The following is a 20,835-nucleotide window of genomic DNA, read 5'->3' as shown; positions in this document are numbered from 1 at the left end:
AACAAACCCAGTGAGATGACAATCTCTCTTTAACACCTTAAAATTACCTCCTCATTAAAACAAAGTCAAAGTCAATTAAAACCATTACTCACAATGCACAAACTAATTATAAGGGAACCTTATTATGGCAAAACCTGTCACACACACGCATTTCCCAAGTACCAAACATTTCCTGAGTTCTTGCTGTAAACAGTGGATAGATTTCAATTTCAATAAAGCTGATTAAGAATGCTTTACCAGTTCCCAGAGCTAACAATAATCTAATTTCAGTGTGATGTAGCAAATAATATAAATGACTTCTTATTAGCTGGTGTCACCTTGGTCTCACTGCAGAAACAGATAAACACAAGAGTGCTGCTTTGTCAGAGGAACTTAAAATGTTAAACCCATCTACCAGTTCTATTGATTCAGATGGAAATGAAAGGTTCCATTAACTTCAATTCCCTTAATAGCACCACAGAAACAACATGTGATTTCATCAGAAGTCAACCATAAAGCCCTACGAGCCTTCACCATCATTCAGTCAGATTCTGCTGATCTTTTACCTCAAATCTTATCCCTTGATTCTCTTGGTATCTAAACATTTGAGGATGGTTATATAATACAAATTCATTTTCTCACCAGCAATTTGTACAAAAAATTGAATCCAGTCACAGTAGAATTTGTTCTTTCATGTTATGTTTGAGGCTCTCACTGAACTCGAGATGCTGTCATTTCTCATTACAACAAAGTTTGAAGGACCTCAGAACAATACATGCAATAAAGCATTTTTCAGAGGATTATGAGAGGTTTGAAGGGCTAACCTTCTTCTCTTCTGACCATAACTCAGATTAGTAATAACAGCTTCTTTCCCGAACTGTGGAAATGACACAGCACAGAAGGGGGCCTCATGGCCAATCTTATCTACTTTCTGGGCGGAGGGGGGGGAAGCCATAGCAAAGTGGTAACATCATTAAACTCACAATGCAGGGGTTGAGCACAATGTCTGGCATCATGTTTTAAAACAAATAAGGAAAGCAGTTGGTGAAATTAAATTCACAGACAAAAATCCAGGATTGAGAGCTAGTCTTGTTCATGAATGGTCTTCAGAGAAAGCAGTCTTCCACCTAGCCCAATCCAGCCAACATGTAGCTCCAGGCTCACAGCAGTGTGGTTGACTTTTACCTGTCCTCAGAAATAGTCCGAGCAAACCATTCAGTCCAAGCTGCAATTTAAAATGATTGGGTGTAATATAGAACCAGATGGCAGAGTTTAAAGTGTTCTGCAAAAGGAGCAAATGTAAGGTGAGAAAACCCTTTGTTGTATGGTTCTGAAATGCACAACCTTGAAGTGTGATGGAGGCAGGTTCAATTGAGGATTCAAGATGGCATTGGCTAATTATTTAAGTAGAAGCAATGTAATGGGAAAATGCAGGCGTTTGGCATTAAGTCAAAATGCTCTGACAGTTGGTATAGACATGATGGGCCAAATGGCCTTGTTGTGTACCATAACAATTTTGTGATTCTACAATAAAGTGTATGTTTAATTTATTTATATATCAATCATTACAGATGAGATAAGATACAAACAGAACCAGTCAGCTGTTGAAATAGTATATTGCTAACATATCTCTATGCACAGATTAAACATTGCACTCTAGTGTATACCTCAGTGTATAAACTATAAAGTTATCAATCTAGAATGTAGAATTACACAACATGAAATGAAACTATTTATTTTATTTGTGTACTGTGGAAACTACTTACTTCTGTAGATGAATAATGTGATCCCATAGAGCATTTGCTTCTATGCTCTCTGTAAACTATGATGTGAGAGGCTTAGCTAATTGTGGGAATTGAAGAGGGCTAGGAGTCAGAGTAATTCATGCATTCATAGATTCATATAGTGCAGAAAAGACCCTTTGGCCCATCGAATCTGCACTAACATAACTACCATTAAAAGTGCACCAATCCCAATTTCCTGCACTGGTCCCACATCCTTGAATGTTATAGATGAGCTGAAAAGGTTCCTGCTCACAGAAATGTTGCTTCAGAATCGAACTGACTCACCTTTTAATGATTCTGAAAGCTGCGCTAACGCCAGGGCCCACGGTTTCTCACTGTGGATTTTTCCTTAATCAACCTTATCAAATGTCTGGAGCAGATGGGACTGAATCCAGATCTTCGGGCCCAGAGATAGGTGCACTCGTACTGTGTCACAAGAGCCCTTAGTTTCTTAATATATCTTAACATATAGCATAACATTTCTTAACCCATCAAAGGGACCCTATCTACCACATCTGAAAAAGGGGCGAATCCCAAGCCCACTTTCCATCATTCCTCACCCATTCATTTTAATGTCTAGAGAATCCCTAAATGCCCTCTCACTTGGGGATGCTCCACATCTGGGATGACCACCTGAGAAGTTACCTTGTGTGATTTATTAAGTTAATGGCAGCTCTAGGCTGAAGTTCACTTGTGATTTATATTTCCCCTGACCCTTTGCAAATTCTACACAAGATAATCTTCAATAACCTCAAGAGTACCCTGCATTAATTTCCATGAATTGAATTTGTTTGGATTGAACTTCAAACAACCAGTAGAAGAGTTGATTATTACTATCTGAAAACAAAAACAACTCAGCACCATATCATATTTATTTTCATGAATATTACTGAAATATTCACATTTTGTTGGCACTCTTTATCTCCCAGTCATCAGGATAATTTGTAAAAATACCAATCCAAGGGGAAAGCAGCATTTCTGCTGAATGAGAGGAGAGCATTCCTTGGTAGAGACATTGTGATAGAGAATGTAATAGTTAATGATGATTGATACTCAACAGCCATTGTCTAAAATTTAAACCAAATTGGTTAACTCTGATTAGTCAGTGCATGGCCCTGAGAAAAAAAAGAACAAATTGCTATTACGGATTTTTTTTGAGTTGGAATAGGTGCAGAATGTGCAGTACGTATGTAACAAATATCCTCACTATTTCTCTACGAGAGTTATGGGTTTAGCTGTATCCCATGAACTGCAACAGTTCAGGAAGGCATTTCTTCATCACTGCAGTACGTGCATATGTTCTTTCTTTTTGCACATAATAGGGCCCTGTGTATATATATATAGTTTCCCATATACAGTACATGTAGTTTCCAGTTAATGCAAGTGTGACATAATGTGATCCCAAGTGACAATCCTACAGTGGCTGTCAATGTAATTCTTTGCACACTCAGTATTATGCAGCAATTATTGGCTAATTGCAGAATTACATCCTGTAGAGTCACAGAGTCATGCAGCACAGAAACAGACCCTTTGATCCAACTTAGTTTCCCAAACTAGTGCCATTTGACTCATATTCCTCTAAACCTTGTACCTAGTGCCTTTTAAATGTTATAATTGTACCAGCATCTACCACTTCCTCTGCCATTTCAATTCCATATGCATACCACCCTGTACATGAAAATGTTGCCCCTCAGAAAGTTTTTAAATCTTTCCCCTTTCACCTCAAAACTATGCCCTCTAGTTTTGAATTCCCCTACCCTAAGATAAAAACCTTGGCTATTCACTTTACCTATGCCCCTCATGATTACATAAACTTCTATAAAGTCACACCTCAACCTCTATGCTCCAGGGAATGAAGTCCCAGCCTATCCAGCCTCTCCTTGGAAACTGTTGCAAGTGTTGCCAGTGCAGGCTGCTTCAGTACATTTGATAACTTGCTTGTTGCAAGCAGCAAAAGGAACATACCATTTGCTAAGATCAGCCAGTATTAGGGATTAGAATCTGGCATCACAATGGAAAAGAAATTGGCACACATCATTACTAATTTATTTGATAGGAAGTATTTTTGGTAGAAAGTTATTATCCTCTTAGTGGTGAATAGCAGTCACATTGCTACTGCATAATAGCTGTGTGGAACAGTTAACTTCAACTGTTGCTCAAATGTTTGACATGCCTTATCCATCAAGGGTAATCTGAGGTGGACTAGCCACTTTTCAAGGCCAGTGAGAAATTTACAGTGAGAAATGGCATGATCAGATTAACCATTATCACCCAGGATGGTTCTGGTTTGCTCTATTTCAATATCTACTTAGCACTTTCTGAAGTGTGAGCTGATAATTGCATGGCAAGGTCAAAGAGATCTCTGGGATTTCAATGAATGGTGGTGTATCATTGACTAGCATGAGTTCATGGTTGAGAAGTTAACAGGGGAACAACTGAGATAAAGTGTGAATTGAATCGGGTGAAATAAATTCAACTAGGAGAAAGTGAGGACTGAAGATGCTGGAGATCAGAGTCAAAGAGTGTGGTGCTGGAAAAGCACATCCAGTCAGGCAGCACCCAAGGATCAGGAGGATCGACGTTTCTTGTATAAGCTCTTCATCAGGAATGAGGAATGTCATGAAATGCAACAGTTTCCAGTACACACTCTTTGACTAAAATAAACACAAGGTAGGTATGGAAATAGAAATCAAGAAAGAAGAAAGGTTGAATTAAGAGAATGAGACTGAAAGAAAGAAGCAAAAGTGAGAACTTCTAAAAGATTATTATTATTCCAGCAGAAGCAGGCATACAGTGCTGAAAACCATACAGCCGGACTAAGACAAGTAATTCGAGAACACATTTGTTCGTCTGAGTACTCCAAATAATCAGCGTGTTCTCATCAAGCAGTAGAATTAAAATAGTATCCAATAATATTGCTTGCTCTTGGCTTTGAAAGAGTGAAAAATCATATTTTTGCTTTTAAAAACCTGTCAGATTTAGTTCAGTTGCTGAGTGCTGATGCCATGTGTGTTGTAACAGTGATGACTCAGTGATATGTGAAAATGTAATGTTTAGACAATCAGAGCATTGTACTCAACCCTGACTGATTGAGTTTGAAATGTTTTATTGGCAACAGAGTCAGAAATGAAAAGGTCTGCGCATTGAATGTAATTTCTTATCTGAATGAAGATGATATTTGCTAAGCTCTGATGACAACAGGTACAGTGCACATTCATTTAAGAGATGTAACATATTTTACATTGGTTCACTAGTCTATTGTATTCTAAATCTTCTAATAAACATTAAATCATAAATAAATCAAAACAGAAAATTCTGGAAATGCTCGGCAGCTCTGACCGTGTCCATCTGGAGGGAGAAAAAATATAGTTAATGTGTAAGGTCAATGTTCTGTTATCAGGACTCTGCTAACCTTGTTTCCTTCTCAACAAACCTGCTGAGTAATTCCAACATTTTCTGTTGCTATTTTAAAGTTCCAACATCTACAATATTTTGCCTCTGCATCATGTTGTACAAACTATCTATATGTTATGATGTGGAGGTGTCGGTGTTGGACTGAGGTGGACAAAGTTAGAAATGATACGACATCAGGTTACAGTCCAACAGGTTTATTTGAAAGTACAAGCTTTCAGAGGCTAGTTCCTTCAGCAGGTAGCTACCTGACAAAGGAGCAGTCCTCCGAAAGCTTGTATTTTCAAATAAACGTGTTAGACTATAATCTGGTGTTGTATCATTTTTAACTTTGTCTGTTTGTTAGTTCACTCAAACACTTTTGAAAATAACATGCAGGTACTCTTTTTCAATTAGTTCTTTATAATCATGTCCAGAAAACCCAAAATTGATATGCATGAAACTCATCATCTTCTAATACTTGAGAATATTGATTCTTTAAGACACACACCCTCCTGAGTTATTTCTGTCCTGATTTTGATTTGGAATTAGTCCAGGTTGAGATTTCATCTTTACTTTCCTACACCCACCACCCCTTACATGCAGACACACACATTCTTCTAAGCTCACCCCATCCTTCTAAGGTATTTTTGCCCAAATGGGCACAGAATGAAGAGGACAACAGAGCATTCATGCCCTAAAATTCCATCACTGTTTCTTTAAAGTGAGCTCTGGAAGTGCACACAGCAGTTCTTGCTCTGATCAACTTGCTTCTAACAGCACTGTTGGAACCAATGATGCAGCAACATATAGGTGGAAGATTAAGCCCCAGCTTTTCCTCAGATGCACTGCACTATCATTGTTTGTCCCAAAGGCAATACCTCACCTCTATGAAATAGGGACTGCTGTAATTGTAGTAGTCTTCCATCAAATTGAAGCAGGAATGTCATGTGTAACTTCTGTAGAGTATTATGAACTCTGTTTTCCATTGAATGTACTGTAGCCCTAAACATTTTGGGATTTGTGGTAGGTGATGAAGGAATGTAGGACCAACCTTGGAGATGCCGAAGAGACGGGACATCCTCGCAATTGTATTGATTGTTTTACCCTGGACTCTGCTTATTACAGTTTGGCACCAAAACGCCATCTCACCCTTGCTAGCCCTGAGAAAGGGTAAGTGATGACAACTTTACAAGTTACCCAAACTATTCATTGTTTGTAAAATGATTCTTGAAAGGAACACGATTTTCTACAATTGTCCTCTAAATATAGAAACATCAGGGTGGGAAAAATATAATCCATTGATGAAATACGAGAATTCAAAAAGATACCTTGTCCATGTAATATTTCTGCAAGGTGTTAATAAGCTAATAAATGCATATAAGCTAATAAGTGTTCTGTAAATGCCAATATTGTGATGCCATTTCCAGGCAATTGAAAAGTGTCAACAGCTATCATTTTTCACTTAGATGAAAATTTGAAATAGTTGATGAAATATTTCTGAACTGAAAGTTATAGAAATTTCATTAAACTTTGTTTGGGTTCTTTGCTTTCAGTCATTTGTTTTCTCAATTATTTAAAATTATCTTCCTATACACATTCTAGTTGTGCAGATTTTTGTCTCTATTGTGTGGCTGATAAAATGTAGTGATAAAATTTGACCGCCTCCCATGAACATTTTCCTTCTGCTTAGATTTTAGAAGAAATGTTAGACAGTTCCAGTAACAAGTGAGAGATCCTGACTTTTGGACTTTCCTCTACATGCTTCAGGATGGTGAAAGTATGAGGCAGATGATTGTCTAATTGAAAGGAGAGTTTGAATTGAATATGAACAGTAATTAAATGTGAAAAAGGAAGTACTAAATGTAACTGAATACATTGGAAAATAAATAACAGATCATCAGTGTGAGGCACAGTTAATTAGAAAATTAATCTACACCAGTCAACAACTGAATGAAACAAGACAGCAGTGCAGCAAAAATTCTGGTAGATGAAAGAAGATTGGAGCATAGAAAGACAAAAAGGACAAGCTGGGCCGACAATCTGTCCTATCCTGTCATACAACGGAACTTCAGTTCACCATCATCCCTATCCATCCATATCCCCTCAACAACCAGGTAATCTCCCTTGAGGGCCAAGTCATCAGAGATAATTAAGAGAGTTGAAGCAAATGATTGAGGAAACTCCTGTGGAAATTCAACTGCAGTGTTCTGGGTAAGGTCAGACTGAAGCCTTGTACATTAAGGAAATATATTTCCTGAATTATCTTGAAAGTATTTTCTAATATCTCACTTGCCTTTTCAATAGCCTCATGAAATCCCAAATCTATTAATCCGATAGAACTAAAGACTATTTAACAGTTTTAAATTAATGAATATTAACCACCTTGAGGTGTATAGAAGAATTGTGCATTGATTGCAATTAATCCACTAATTTAATTAACTCTTAAGGTAACACTGAGTATGCTTTGTACAGTATTTCAAGGTTAATAATTTGCATAACATTTTCAGGCCATCCTTTTGCTGTTCAATTGTGGCCAGTTGATGGTCTGGCTTGCTGATGTTGTGTCTATTCGATATGCTCCTCCTCAGCCATTGGTAGATCCTTGACTCATTGTCTGCTGATGCTCTATCTTGAGCTGGTTTTGTCAATGGTGACTTATCATTGCCCTCCACTCTCAGGGGCAGGGCCAGGAGGCAGGTCCCAAATCTATATTGATCAGACCAGGAACTGAACCTTTACTGTTGGATTTATTCTAATCATGTTAGCCATCTAGGCAACTGAGGTACCCAACTCAAATCTAATAAATAAATTATATTTAATTTGTCATTAAATCTCAGGCTCTCTTGTCTCAGGCTGTCTTATCTAAATTATGTGCAATTTAGTTAACGAGTTCACACAAAAATATTTTGAAGCTGACTGACTTCCACCTTGCTGTAAATTAGAGTGGTGCTGGAAAAGCACAGCAGTTCAGGCAGCATCTGAGGAGCAATAAAATTGACGTTTCGGGCAAAAGCCCTTCATCAGGAATACAGGCAGACAGCCTGAAGGGTGGAGAGATAAATGAGAGGAGGGTGGGGGTGGGGAGAAAGTAGCACAGAGTACAATAGGTGAGTGGGAAAGGGGTTAAGGGTGACAGGTTGGGGGGTGGTGGGTGGAGTGGATAGGTGGAAAAGAAGATAGGCAGATAGGACAAGTCATGGGGACAGTGCTGAGCTGAAAGTTTGGAAATGGGGTGAGGTGGGGGACGGGGAAATGAGGAAACTGTTGAAGTCCACATTGATGCCCTGGGTTTTAAGTGTTCCGAGGCGGAAGATGAGGCATTCTTCCTCCAGGCGTCTGGTGGTGAGGGAGTGGTGGTGAAGGAGGCCCAGGACCTCCATGTCCTCGGCAGAGTGGGAGGGGGAGTTGAAATGTTGGGCCACAGGGCGGTGTGGTTAATTGGTGCGGGTGTTCCAGAGATGTTCCCTAAAGCACTCTGCTAGGAAGTGTCCAGTCTCCCCAATGTAGAGGAGACCGCATCGGGAGCAACGGATACAATAACTGATGTTGGTAGATGTGCAGGTAAAACTTTGATGAATGTGGAAGGCTCCTTTAGGGCCTTGGATGGAGGTGAGGGAGGAGGTGTGGGCGCAGGTTTTGCAATTCCTGTGGTGGCAGGGGAAGGTGCCAGGATGGGAGGGTGGGTTGTAGGGGCAGTGTGGACCTGACCAGGTAGTCACGGAGGGAATGGACTTTGCTGAAGGTGAAAGGGGTGGAGAAAGAAATACATCCCTGGTGGTGGGGTCCGTTTGGAGGTGGCGGAAATGTTGGCGGATGATTTGGTTTATGCGAAGCTTGGTAGGGTGGAAGGTGAGCACCAGGGGCATTCTGTCCTTGTTATGGTTGGAGGGGTGGGGTCTGAGGGTGGAGGTTCGGGATGTGGACCTTTTTTCCTCCAAATGGCCACTGAAACTGCCAGCTTTCTCTTTAAATTTCTGCCAACTTGTTATTGACCCTGCAACTAAAGAAAACAGCTGCTTCCTATCACCCTGTCTGTAATGACAATCTATACAACCCGTAATCTTATACACCTCAGTCAAATCCTCTCTCAGCCTTCTCCACTCTGAAGAAAAACAACTGAAGCTTATTCACCCTCTCTTCATAGCTAAACTGCAGCGTCCCAGGCTATATCCTAGTGAATCCGGTCAGCATCCCCTCCAATGCACCTCAATCCTTCCAAGAGTGTGGTGACCAGGACTGCACATAGCATTCCAGCTGTGGCCTAACCAACATGTTTCTTATCAGCTCCCTGCTTTTATAATCTATGTCATGATTGATAAAGGCAAGTATGCCTTCTTAACTATCCCTTGACCTATCCTGTCACCTTCAGGGATCTGTGGACAAGCACTCAAGATCCATTGCTTCCTCTGAGATTCTTATTGATCTGCCATTCATTGAGAAGTTCCTTCTCTTGCTACCTCTTCCAAAGTGCACCACCTCACACTTATCAGGATTAAATTTTGTTTGCCACTGACCTGCCCACCTGATCTCTCCATCTAGATCCGCCTGTAACCTAAGACCTTTTTCCTCACTGTCAATCATCTTAACAGTGGGGGCATTAAGGCAAAGTCCAATCAGTTTAGAGTTGTTTGAAGAGGTAAGCTCAATGTCTTAATATTGCCTGATTGTAATTAGAACAAGTGACAAGTTTGTGTCCTGAGTTTACATAGAACATAGAACATTACAGTGCAGTACAGGCCCTTCAGTCCGCGAAGATGCGCCAACCTGTGACATTAAGGTTGATATTAAAGATCCTATTCTATTACTAAGAAGATGGAGTTCTCCTGATATACAAGTCAATATCACCCAATTAAAGTGCTGTTCATCCCCTTGTCCAGAATAGCTACTGCTATTAGTAATAAAATAAAGAAGTGCAGGAGAAATTCAGCAAGTCTGGTGCTACTTGTCAAAAGAAAAGAAGCAATTAATATTTTGACTCCAATATGAATCTTCTTGAGACCTGCTGAGTTTCTCCAATACTTTATCTTTTTCAGATATCCAGACCAACAATAATTTTACTATTACTGCTTTTAGAATTGCATTTAAAAAATAATTCCTTTGCTGAAGTGGTTTGATTTATTTTGATCTGATAATATGCAACATAAGTGCAAGTGTAATCATGATATATCATATTGCACAGAAATATGATACATATGACACAACTAATGGATGGCGTAATGTGGAGTGCCATCTAGTGGTAGAGTCTGAGTTCAGGTTTTGCTGTGAACAAAATACATAGATGAATTATCAAAAACTCATGTATTCAGTCATTTTAAAGTTTACAAAAACATAACCATGAATTACCTTTTTCAGATGATGGGAGTGAGAATGGCAACCGCAGAGATCTTGGTCAATCATCAGGTTCCAAGGAATATTGTCCGTCAGATAAGGATATTGTGGAGGTGATTAGGACAGAGTATGTTTACACACGGCCTCCTCCCTGGTCGGATATCCTCCCCACAATTCATGTCATCACTCCAACTTATAGCAGGCCTGTACAGAAAGCAGAACTGACAAGGGTTGCTAACACCCTACTTCATGTGCCTAATCTCCACTGGATAGTGGTGGAGGATGCACAGAGAAGAACAACACTGGTGACCCAACTCCTCAAGGAGACGGGCCTTAACTACACACACTTGAATGTAGAGACACCACGCAGTTACAAGCTGAGAGGAGATATTCGAGATCCTCGTTTCCCACGTGGCACAATGCAAAGAAACCTGGCACTGAGATGGCTTCGGGAAATGTTCAATTTAAACAACACGCAGCAAGGGATCATATATTTCGCAGACGATGACAACACTTACAGTTTAGAGTTGTTTGAAGAGGTAAGCTCAATGTCTTAATATTGCCTGATTGTAATTAGAACAAGTGACAAGTTTGTGTCCTGAGTTTACATAGAACATAGAACGTTACAGTGCAGTACAGGCCCTTCAGCCCGCGAAGATGCGCCAACCTGTGACATTAGTCTAATACCCATCTAATCTACACCATTCCATTATTATTCATATGTATGTCCAACGCCCATTTAAATGCCCTTAACGTCGGCGAGTCTATTACGGTCACAGGCAGGCCATTCCCTGCCTATTGCTATTGTAAATATAACCAAATTATGGTCACTATCGCCAAAGTGCTCACCTACCTCCAAATCTAACACCTTGCCGGGTTCATTCACCAGTACCAAATCCAATCGCCCCTTGTTGGCCTGTCTACATATTGTGTCAGAAAACCCTCCTGCACATGCTGAACAAAAACTGACCCATCTAAACTACTTGAACTATAGTATTCCCAGTCAATATTGGGGAAGTTAAAGTCCCCATAACAATTACCCTGTTACTCTCGCTCCTATCGAGGATCATGTTTAGATTCTGATTAAGTCCCAAGCCTTGGCAGAAATTAAGTTGTTTAAAAACATCATCTGAACCCCCAGTTAAATATTCCTGTCTGTTGTGCAACACATACTGTATCCATTTCCAGTCTTTATTTGTTCATGTTCTCCCTCAGCTGCAAACAATCGCTATACACCTGGCATGTGTCTGTTGTGTAAATTAGATGATAATCCTCTATAAGCTGCATTCTCTAGTGTACACACTCTGAGGAGTAATTTTCTATGCACACAATAATGGCAGAAAACCTTGTCATCTCTATGACTCTATAACTGGAGAAGGGTTCTGTACCAACTGTACATATTTATAAAATATCTCCCATTTTACACTTATGCCATTGTTATGTGTCTTCCCACATTTGCCCATTGGTTTAAAAATACATTACACATCAGTATCTAGTAAATGTAGTTTACTTAAATTTTCAAAGGCATTCAGTGAAGTTTCACATGTGAGACTAGTAAGGATTGTCAATGAGTATTAGCAAATTCCACTTTATCCAGAGATAGAGTCTATTGATGAAGGGACAAAATAACTAAGGAACATTAACAAACTTGCCCTGAGTTTTCTGACCAAATTATTAGTAAATTATATGGAGTAGGATATGGGTGAAATAGTTTAACTAAGTTTGGAGATGATACGAAGCTGTAGGGATGGTTAAGAAGGGGAAAGTTTATTGATTCTCTTCAGAGAGTCTTGGTTCAATTACACTGAAGGACTAAAATAATGTGGACACATGTAGACAATGCTTAGGCATTGCCAGAAAGTGAGTATTTTACTGGACTATTTGTCCAGAGATGAGATTTCAAATGCCACATGGCAGCTAGGGAATTTAAGTTTGGTTAATTAAATAGATCTGGGATAAAAATGTTAGTATCATGACTCTAAAACAACTAAATGATTTGAAAGAAACATCATCTAATTCATTAATTACCTAAGGGAGAGGAAACATGCTGTCCTTATCTGTTTGACCTATATGTCACTCTGGTCATCAATAGATTCCCACTTACTCTGCAGTAAGCCATTAAATTGTATCAAGCTGCTTTCTGTAGTTCAAGAAGTTGGCTTACTACCAGTTTCTCAAGGGCAATTGAGGATAGTCAATAAATACTGGCCTTGTTGTTGATATCCACATCCAATAAATGAATAAAAAAATTAAATGTATGCAACATGAAAGAGTAGTTGAACACAGAAAATATCCTATCAGTATGAATCCATTGATAAACTCAAATTACAACTGGTTGCATCTGCAAACCATTGGATCTCAATCTGAACCAGGTAATATAATTTTGTGTATGTATGTGCTGCATTCTGGAGAATGGTAGGTAGATCAAGTTCAAGACATTCAATTCACATTTTCCTGGAGAAAAGGCTGAAAGGAAACATGATGTAGTCTTCAAAATAGTGGAACTTAAGAATGAATTATGAACGTTAATAATGAACAAAGGGCCACAGGAGAGAATAAAACATCTATAGGCTGAATTTGAGAAAGTATCTTCTGCCTGCCCTTGCCCTTACAACCCTGCCATAAGCTATAGGACAAATGATACATGCAAGGGTATCCAAGATCAGGTTGCTAATTCAGCGTTGATTTCTAAGAGGGTCAAGAGTGATATCTGTAGGAAAGGAAACATATGGTCACAGAAATGTTAGCACCAATACTTGATTTGTCTCAAGGGAGGCAGCAGTATGAACTTAACATTGCTTACAGTCATGTGATAGTGGGTCATGTTAGAATAATGCTATTTGATGCCTAGATGGAAAGCTCTGCTGGGCCAAATAACCTCTAGTTAATCAGAATAGCTTACATGTTCATTCAAAATGTCTGTCATTTTGATTTTATTCATTTGGACAGAGAAACAATAAATAACAATACTTGCTAGATAGTATGAAGTTCAACATAGTGGATATCCAAAGAAACCTGGGAGTTTTGATGCATAGATGCATTTAAAATACCATGAACAGAAAATAATCAAAACAGCTAATGGAAAGCTGGCCTTTACATCTAGAGGATACAAGTATAAGAATGCAACCCCTGGTTAGACCCCACCTGGAATGGTCTGAATAGATCTAGGCATCACACCGTTAAGAACGATAGCCAGAAGAGAAAATGCTGGAAAATCTCAGCAGGTCTCGCAGCATCTGTAAGGAGAGAAAAGAGCTGACGTTTCGAGTCTAACTGACCCTTTGTTAAAAACGATATATTGGCCTTAGAGGGAGTACAATATAGGTTTACAAGAATGATATCTGGACTTCAGTGGTTGAGTTATGAGGAGAGATTATACAAATTAAGAAGGTTAAGAGGTGATTTTGATTAAAGTTTTCAAAATATTAACAGGAAAAGACAAGAGTCAATAAAGATGAACTATTTCCATGGGGTAAGGATTCTAGAACTAGGGGACATTGTCTGAGAATTGAGATGAGACCATTCTGGAAAAGGCAGAACTTCTACACACAAAGGGTGGTAGACATACGGAACTCTCTTTCACAAAAGACAGTGGATGCTGGATCAAATTTTAAATCTGAGCAAATAAATGTTTGTTAAGCAAAGACATGAAAGGATATGGACCAAAGGCAGGGATATGGGGTTCGACCACAGATCAGCCATGATCTCAGTGCATGGGGGAACAGGTTCAAGGGGCTGAATGTTCTACTCTTGTTCCTATGTTCCTATGATTTTGCTATTTCAACAAAAGTGGGCTTATTAGTGCATCAACATGACATGAAACATTCCGGTTGATCCAGGATTGGCTTGGTAACATATTTAATTTCTGACTGTTTTCATTAAATGTACAGCCGACCTTTATGATGCCACTTCTTAATGTCTCCTCATTCATCCATTAACATTCCAATCTTTTTTTAAAGCTTGTACCTGTTACATCAGCTTATCTCTCTTTTCCTAGACTGTAACAACGATACATTGGAATCATTTTTACATCTGCCTAGATAATGTGGTGTCACCACCCAGTGATTAGTTGTCATCGCAAATTCCCCAAATAATACGTCTAAGAAAATTAAAAAACACACGATTATAAACTAAATAGAGAGCCTATTCCCAAGTATATATTACAAACTTTGTTACAAACTTAAGCATTTTAAAACATAGCTATGTCTTTGAATAAAAGCTTTTTTTCCCTTAAAACATATTTCCTATGTTTAGCCTGGCTTTATATTAGTTTGAGTCATCAAACGGCAACTATAAAACAATAAACTAATATCCTTACTTTTGATCTGTCCATATAGCTTCTTCCCTCCAGAACCTGTTTTATAACCAGCCATAATTAAGCAAAATATAATTTAATTCCTCACTTGCTTTTTCAGTTCAGAGGTACCAATTACTGAAAATAACTTAATTTTACACAGCTTTTATAATAATCTACTTAGAGTTGTGATACCTCCCTTGACTTTGATGTTAAATGAATGCATTTGCTATACTTTTCTGCTAAATATTAAGAAACTGTTCTTTTCCAGTGACAGTCATTAAGATTTATTATTTTCAAGCTAGACATAAACTATAATTTATTTCTTGATTTACCTTGCTATCTCAACTCTTTCTTTTATCATTGTTAATGCCCTCTACTTTGCCATTGTTATTCCTTTAGATTTCTCAATAAAAGAACAAAATGCATTTTTCCAACAATAGCAAAGTGCAGTCTACATATAAGGACATTATGGAAAATCCCATGGGAGCATTAACTTGAATGCAATTCCTGATTGGTGCTTTAAGCACACACAACTACATAAAACTGATCTTCTGGGTCCACTTTACGATTCCAGTATCCGCCATCGATATCAACATTTGAAAGTTAGAAGCCCTTTGATATATTTTCTGAAGCTTGGATGTGCGTTGACCCATTACAGATGATTTTTACTTTATGATGACATGCAGTTTTTACGTCAAAACAATAGCCAAGTCAGGAATAATGTTGTAAGGCTAGCTTTCACAAGCTCATCTACACTTTGAGCAGGACATGCACCATTATGCCTCAACTTGAAAAACAATGTTCAACCCATTAGGATCATAACAATATGTAATGTAGTTTGCATAAATCACAATGCTTTATGGTCCACAATGCCAGGATAATGATAAATATGGTAATGAGACAGTGACAAATGTATCATATTCTCATCATTTGTTTTTCACTAATATTGCACCTAACTTTGCATCTTTGATAGTTATCATGCTCTTTCATGAGAGTCTGGTCATCAAAGCTGAACCTATTGACTCTTCTCATTTATATTTTGACAATATACCTTCAATAATGTAAGGATTCCTCAAAACAACAAAATAGATAATCTTCGGGCCTGATGTTAACTCCGTGTAAGTGAATGGATTTTCATTGAGTTGGAGTAGCACCCCTTTAGCTGCAGTACCTTACACTGGATAACTAGACTGTGAAACTCTAATCAACTGGATCAAGATCTTGACGCAGAATATCCCTTAGTTGGTTAAGATGAAAACTTGACCAGAAAGCAAGTTGTTGTTATGAAGGTGAAGGAGGTGAATTATTTACACACAACAAATTTCACAAACAGAAAATGAAATGGAAGTTTTGGTGTTTTGAACTGAGGAGAGAATGCTAGTCAGATCACGTGGAGAATTCTGAGCTCTTCTGCTGTGTACAGCCGGAGCAGATCCTCATTAAGAGGGATAACAGAAACAAAATTGCTCTTGGTTACCATGTGCAAGGTCAAAAACATGTCAACAACACATTGTATACCTTGTAATTTTATTTTCCACAAACTGTAATGAAGGGAAAAGCCGCTATTCTGTGCGGTTTCATCCCCAAAGCATTAAACATTGTGGCTAACCCTGAGATTGTCAATTAAGATGAAATGCTCAAATCTTGATTTGTGACTTTCATGTTTTGTATCGCCTCAGATTGTTAGTATGACTGACCCATGCGCAGTTTGCCAGTATCCATTGCACAGAATGTTGGTTTGGTCATTTCAGGTTTTTGTGCCATTCAAGGAATAGATTTTAGATTGGGCACCTCTTCCAAGCCCAGAAATCATGAGGGTCGATGGAAAATCTTCCTCAGATACAAGCACATGTGGGTAGACCTGCAATGCTGGTTAGGCATCCACTAGAATGCGTTGCAGCAAAGACATCGACATTGAGTCACCTGCCACAACTCGGCAGAATTAGGCCTGTCTCCAGCTTTTGTTTTAGGAAGTGGGCTTACTTCAACTTTACCAGCCACAGGACAGAAATCCTGTGCCCTCTGAATGCACTTTCATAAAATATAAAACCATTTTCTTACACCTTTTGTGTTTTATGTTTAAATTAAAATTCTTCAAGACTCAGATAGACAGATTTTTAATCAGTAATTGAAGATTCTTCAAGAATGAGTCTCAACAGCTCTCTGAGGTAGAAAATTCCAAAGAATTCACTCCCCTTTGTGAAAACAAAAATATTCCTTATGTCTGTCTTAGATGGGCAATCCCTTACTCTAAGATTATGCTCTCAGGTCAATTGCTGCCATATTGTTACAGATTCCTATATAAGATTCAGCAAAGGAAATAAATTCTGTGATTTAATGTTTCAAGATTGAGGTAGAGCAGTGCTGAGTGAACTCAAGGAAGGGCAAAATGCCTATGTTACAGATACATAAAAACAAATAAATAGGATAATAAAAAATACAATGTTGACTGCATCACATTGCAACTTAATGTATATGTGTAAGTATTTTCTACAATTATTTTCATACCAACACTGTTATCTTAAGTAGTCATTTTGCACTCAAATCCCATCATGGCAGATTTTAAATTCAACTGATATGTGTGTATGTAAAGCTATGCTCAATAATGGTGTCATGAAACCACCATCAATTATCTGAAAAAGTAACCTGATAATTTATATTTTATTCAGGGAAGGAAATCGACAATGTTCACCTGATCTGTGCTACATGCAGTTCCAGACTGAGAATAATGTGGTTCACTTTGTACTGACCTCTGAAAAGGCTCTTTCAGTTCGAGGGCAATTAGGAATGGGCAACACATGCTGGCCTTTCCAGTGATACCCGTATTGCATATGGATTTTAAAAAGTTCATAAATACAATGAATTATTGTCATCTGGATAACTGTAAATGTGAAAATCTTTACTGATATTACATGGTTTGTGACATTAAAGAGAAGATAAAACATATCCAAAATGAAAGTATTCTGATCTTGAGTCACATCTTCCAATCATGCTAACTAAATAGAGATTCATTTTGATTGAAGTTTTGAGTGCATATTACATGCTATTAAAATATATAAAGGACTAACCTTTTAAATACATTTTGATGGTAATTCTGTTGACTTGATTTCCATGAACAGAACATGTCACCACTTTGTTTTCCCTCACTTTCCATTAGATGCGTGCCACAAGGAAAGTCTCAGTCTGGCCTGTTGCCTTTGTGGGTGGACTCCGTTATGAATCTCCAAAAGTGAATGCAATGGGAAAAGTTTATGGATGGAAAACAGTGTTTGATCCACACAGACCATTTGCCATTGATATGGCAGGGTTTGCAATAAACCTTCGATTAATCCTGCAGAGACCTCAAGCTTACTTCAAGCTGCGTGGAGTAAAGGGTGGCTATCAAGAAAGTAGTCTTCTACGAGAATTAGTGACACTAAATGACCTGGAACCTAAAGCAGCCAATTGCACTAAGGTAGATCCTATATATATATAAACCACACCTACTGTTGAGGTTGTAGAAAAGAATGTATATTTGCAAAGGAAGACTTTAGCACCATTTTTGCCCAAAGGACATCCAAAGCATTTTACAAACAAGTGATTATTTATTGAAATATAGTCACTGTTGTTTTGTAGGCAAACACAGCAGCCAGTTGGCACACAATGAAGGTCTTCAAACAGCAATATGATAATAGGGAAGTTAATTTAACTTTTAAAGTAATATCTGAATGATAAATATTGGACAGGACACTGGCAGAGCCCACCTGCTATTTTTAAAATATTGGCATGTGATTTTCCTATTTCATTTTTTATTCATGGGACATGGGTATCACTGACTGGGCCAGCATTTATTGTCCATTTCTAATTGCTCAGAGGGCAGTTAAGAGACAACCACATTGCTGTGGGTCAGGAGTCACATATAAGCCAGGGCAGATGAAGGATGATAGATTCTCTTCTCGAGGACACTAGTGACATTAGTTTTAATGATAATGAAGAGGTCACATGGTCACTGTTAGGTTAGCTTTTTTTAATTCTGTATTTTTAATGTATTCAAATGTCACCACCTGCAAAGGTGGTATTCAAACCCATTTGGTCTCAGAACATTAGATGTCTTTCTGGCCTCCTAGATCAGTTACATGACCTTCATCCCACCACTTCCCCAAATTCACCTGAGAGTGCAGCTTGACCTTTGGTTTAACAAGTGTATTTGTCAGTGAGGACTGGGTAATGAACACAATCAATAATCTGGCTCAAAATGTGGCCAAAATTGCAGTGCTTTTGATAAGAGCTTTTCTTAAATTCTCTCACATTTCCACTCAAACTCATTTGCTTATCATCAGACTTAAAATGTGCCAAGAAGCAGCATAATCAAGTAAATTATTAGTACACATTTTTCTTTCTAAGTTTTGCTTTAATGAATATTTCCTGATATGTAAGGTCTTGGCTCAATTAGGTACTTCTAATCCCAGTGTCTAGAAAACAGCATATATGTAATTTGGCATCAAGCACCTGAAAGTACTGCAATTTTGGCCACATTTTGAGCCAGATTATTAATTGTGTTCTAAAGTGAAACATTACCCAGTCCTGAGTGACAAATACACTTGTTAAACCAAGGGTCAAGCTGCAGTCTCAGGTGGATTTGGGGAAGTGATGGGGTAGTGGTCATATAACTGGTCTAGGAAGCCAGAACGATATCAAACTACTTAAAATAGAAAAGAAGTGCAGAACCATTTGGTGTTATTTTGGTATTCATAGTCACACAATCATAGAAAAGTTATAGAATCATAGAATCATAGTCAGTGTCTTTACATCCCCTTGCCCCCAAACGAATCAGCTTTGGACTGAAGGGTCTGTTTCTGTGCTGTACAGCTCTCTGACTCTAAAAGCCTCCTCAAGGGCCCAGATGAGTTTGACTAATGGGAATATATCATGGTGATTGTGATCAGGAGGTGGGGGTAGTGGTCAGTTGTGTGGGTAGGGTCATATTGCATTTTTTTAAGTTAGTGCGAAAATAGCAAAAACCTCAGTTTACAACAGCTGTAATTTGTGCTTACAATTCTGCAATCCTTGATGAAGTTTGGCAAATTTTAGGTGGACTGTGCAGAAACGTGTAGCACTACATAATGGATAGTCCTGGCCAGCACATTGAATAATATAGTAGTCCCTGAATACAATGCTGAGACATTGGAGTGAGATTTGAACTTATGATCATGTGATTAGGTAAGAATGAACTAAAGCTAAATCAATTATATATTCATCTCCACACTCAAAGCAATGCTGTTCAGTCCAACTGTGTCTCGAAAATGTAGTATTAATTTGTGCTATCATGAGGGGTTTATAGAGTTAGCAATTATTATTATTGGTCCATAAGTTAACAAGTGTGTTATAATTGGTTAGCAATTAATGTACCTCAGATACCTCATACCATTTTTAATAGTGTCAGAATATTTCCTCAGCGATTTATCTCATAAAATCTTAAATCAATTTATAGTTAATCTCATGTAATACTAAAAAGTCATCAATGCAAAGTAATCTAAAGAATTTTAACTTCCAAAATACTAACACACACCATGCATGTGGCTACAAAAAGCTATTTTTAGGTCGGCTCAAAAACAGCAGCATTATTTTCTATACTGAAAATCCATAACTGAGAATGTTTGCTTTATTAAAGTTCATGATCTTCCCTTTTCTAGGTTAGCTGCTAGATGGATGGTCACAGGAAGAAATATGAGATGGTTCATATTCTGATTCTTTCCTTCCTAATGAAATAATGGACTGGTCTCAGTGATGACATATTTACTTTGTTTGGAAAAATGGAAGAGTCAAAGCGCAGGCTTTCAGTTTTTTCATGATTTATTGCCAAACACTCCATAAGAGCATAAAGAAAAATGGAATGATATATTTGTGGCAATTTGATATATGCAACTACATTAAAATTTAGTTGACCATACAGGCTGCTGAAATGATGCAGCAAACCACTTAGTTCAAGGGCAATTAGGGATGGGTAACAAATGCTAGTTCTGCCTGTAATACCTACAGAAAGAATGAAGAGGAAAATGATAGAGGAAGGGGTTT

General features: G+C 38.2%; 1 protein-coding gene across 5 annotated transcripts in view; it reads left to right on the top strand.

Moving 5' to 3' along the window:
• LOC140494124 (galactosylgalactosylxylosylprotein 3-beta-glucuronosyltransferase 1-like) overlaps nt 1-20,835 on the top strand; it is a 184,146-nt gene that overhangs the window by 142,350 nt on the left and 20,961 nt on the right. For all 5 annotated transcript variants that reach the window (XM_072593139.1, XM_072593142.1, XM_072593141.1 and 2 more), the window contains 3 exons: nt 6,184-6,326; nt 10,509-11,023; nt 17,939-18,235. In XM_072593139.1, coding sequence (XP_072449240.1) covers nt 6,215-6,326; nt 10,509-11,023; nt 17,939-18,235 — 924 coding nt within the window. In that variant the 5' untranslated portion in view covers nt 6,184-6,214. The remainder of the gene's footprint in view (nt 1-6,183; nt 6,327-10,508; nt 11,024-17,938; nt 18,236-20,835) is intronic.

This window comes from Chiloscyllium punctatum, chromosome 23, assembly GCF_047496795.1.
Source record: "Chiloscyllium punctatum isolate Juve2018m chromosome 23, sChiPun1.3, whole genome shotgun sequence".
Lineage (NCBI taxonomy): Eukaryota > Metazoa > Chordata > Chondrichthyes > Orectolobiformes > Hemiscylliidae > Chiloscyllium > Chiloscyllium punctatum.
This window is presented reverse-complemented; position numbering and strand designations above follow the sequence as displayed.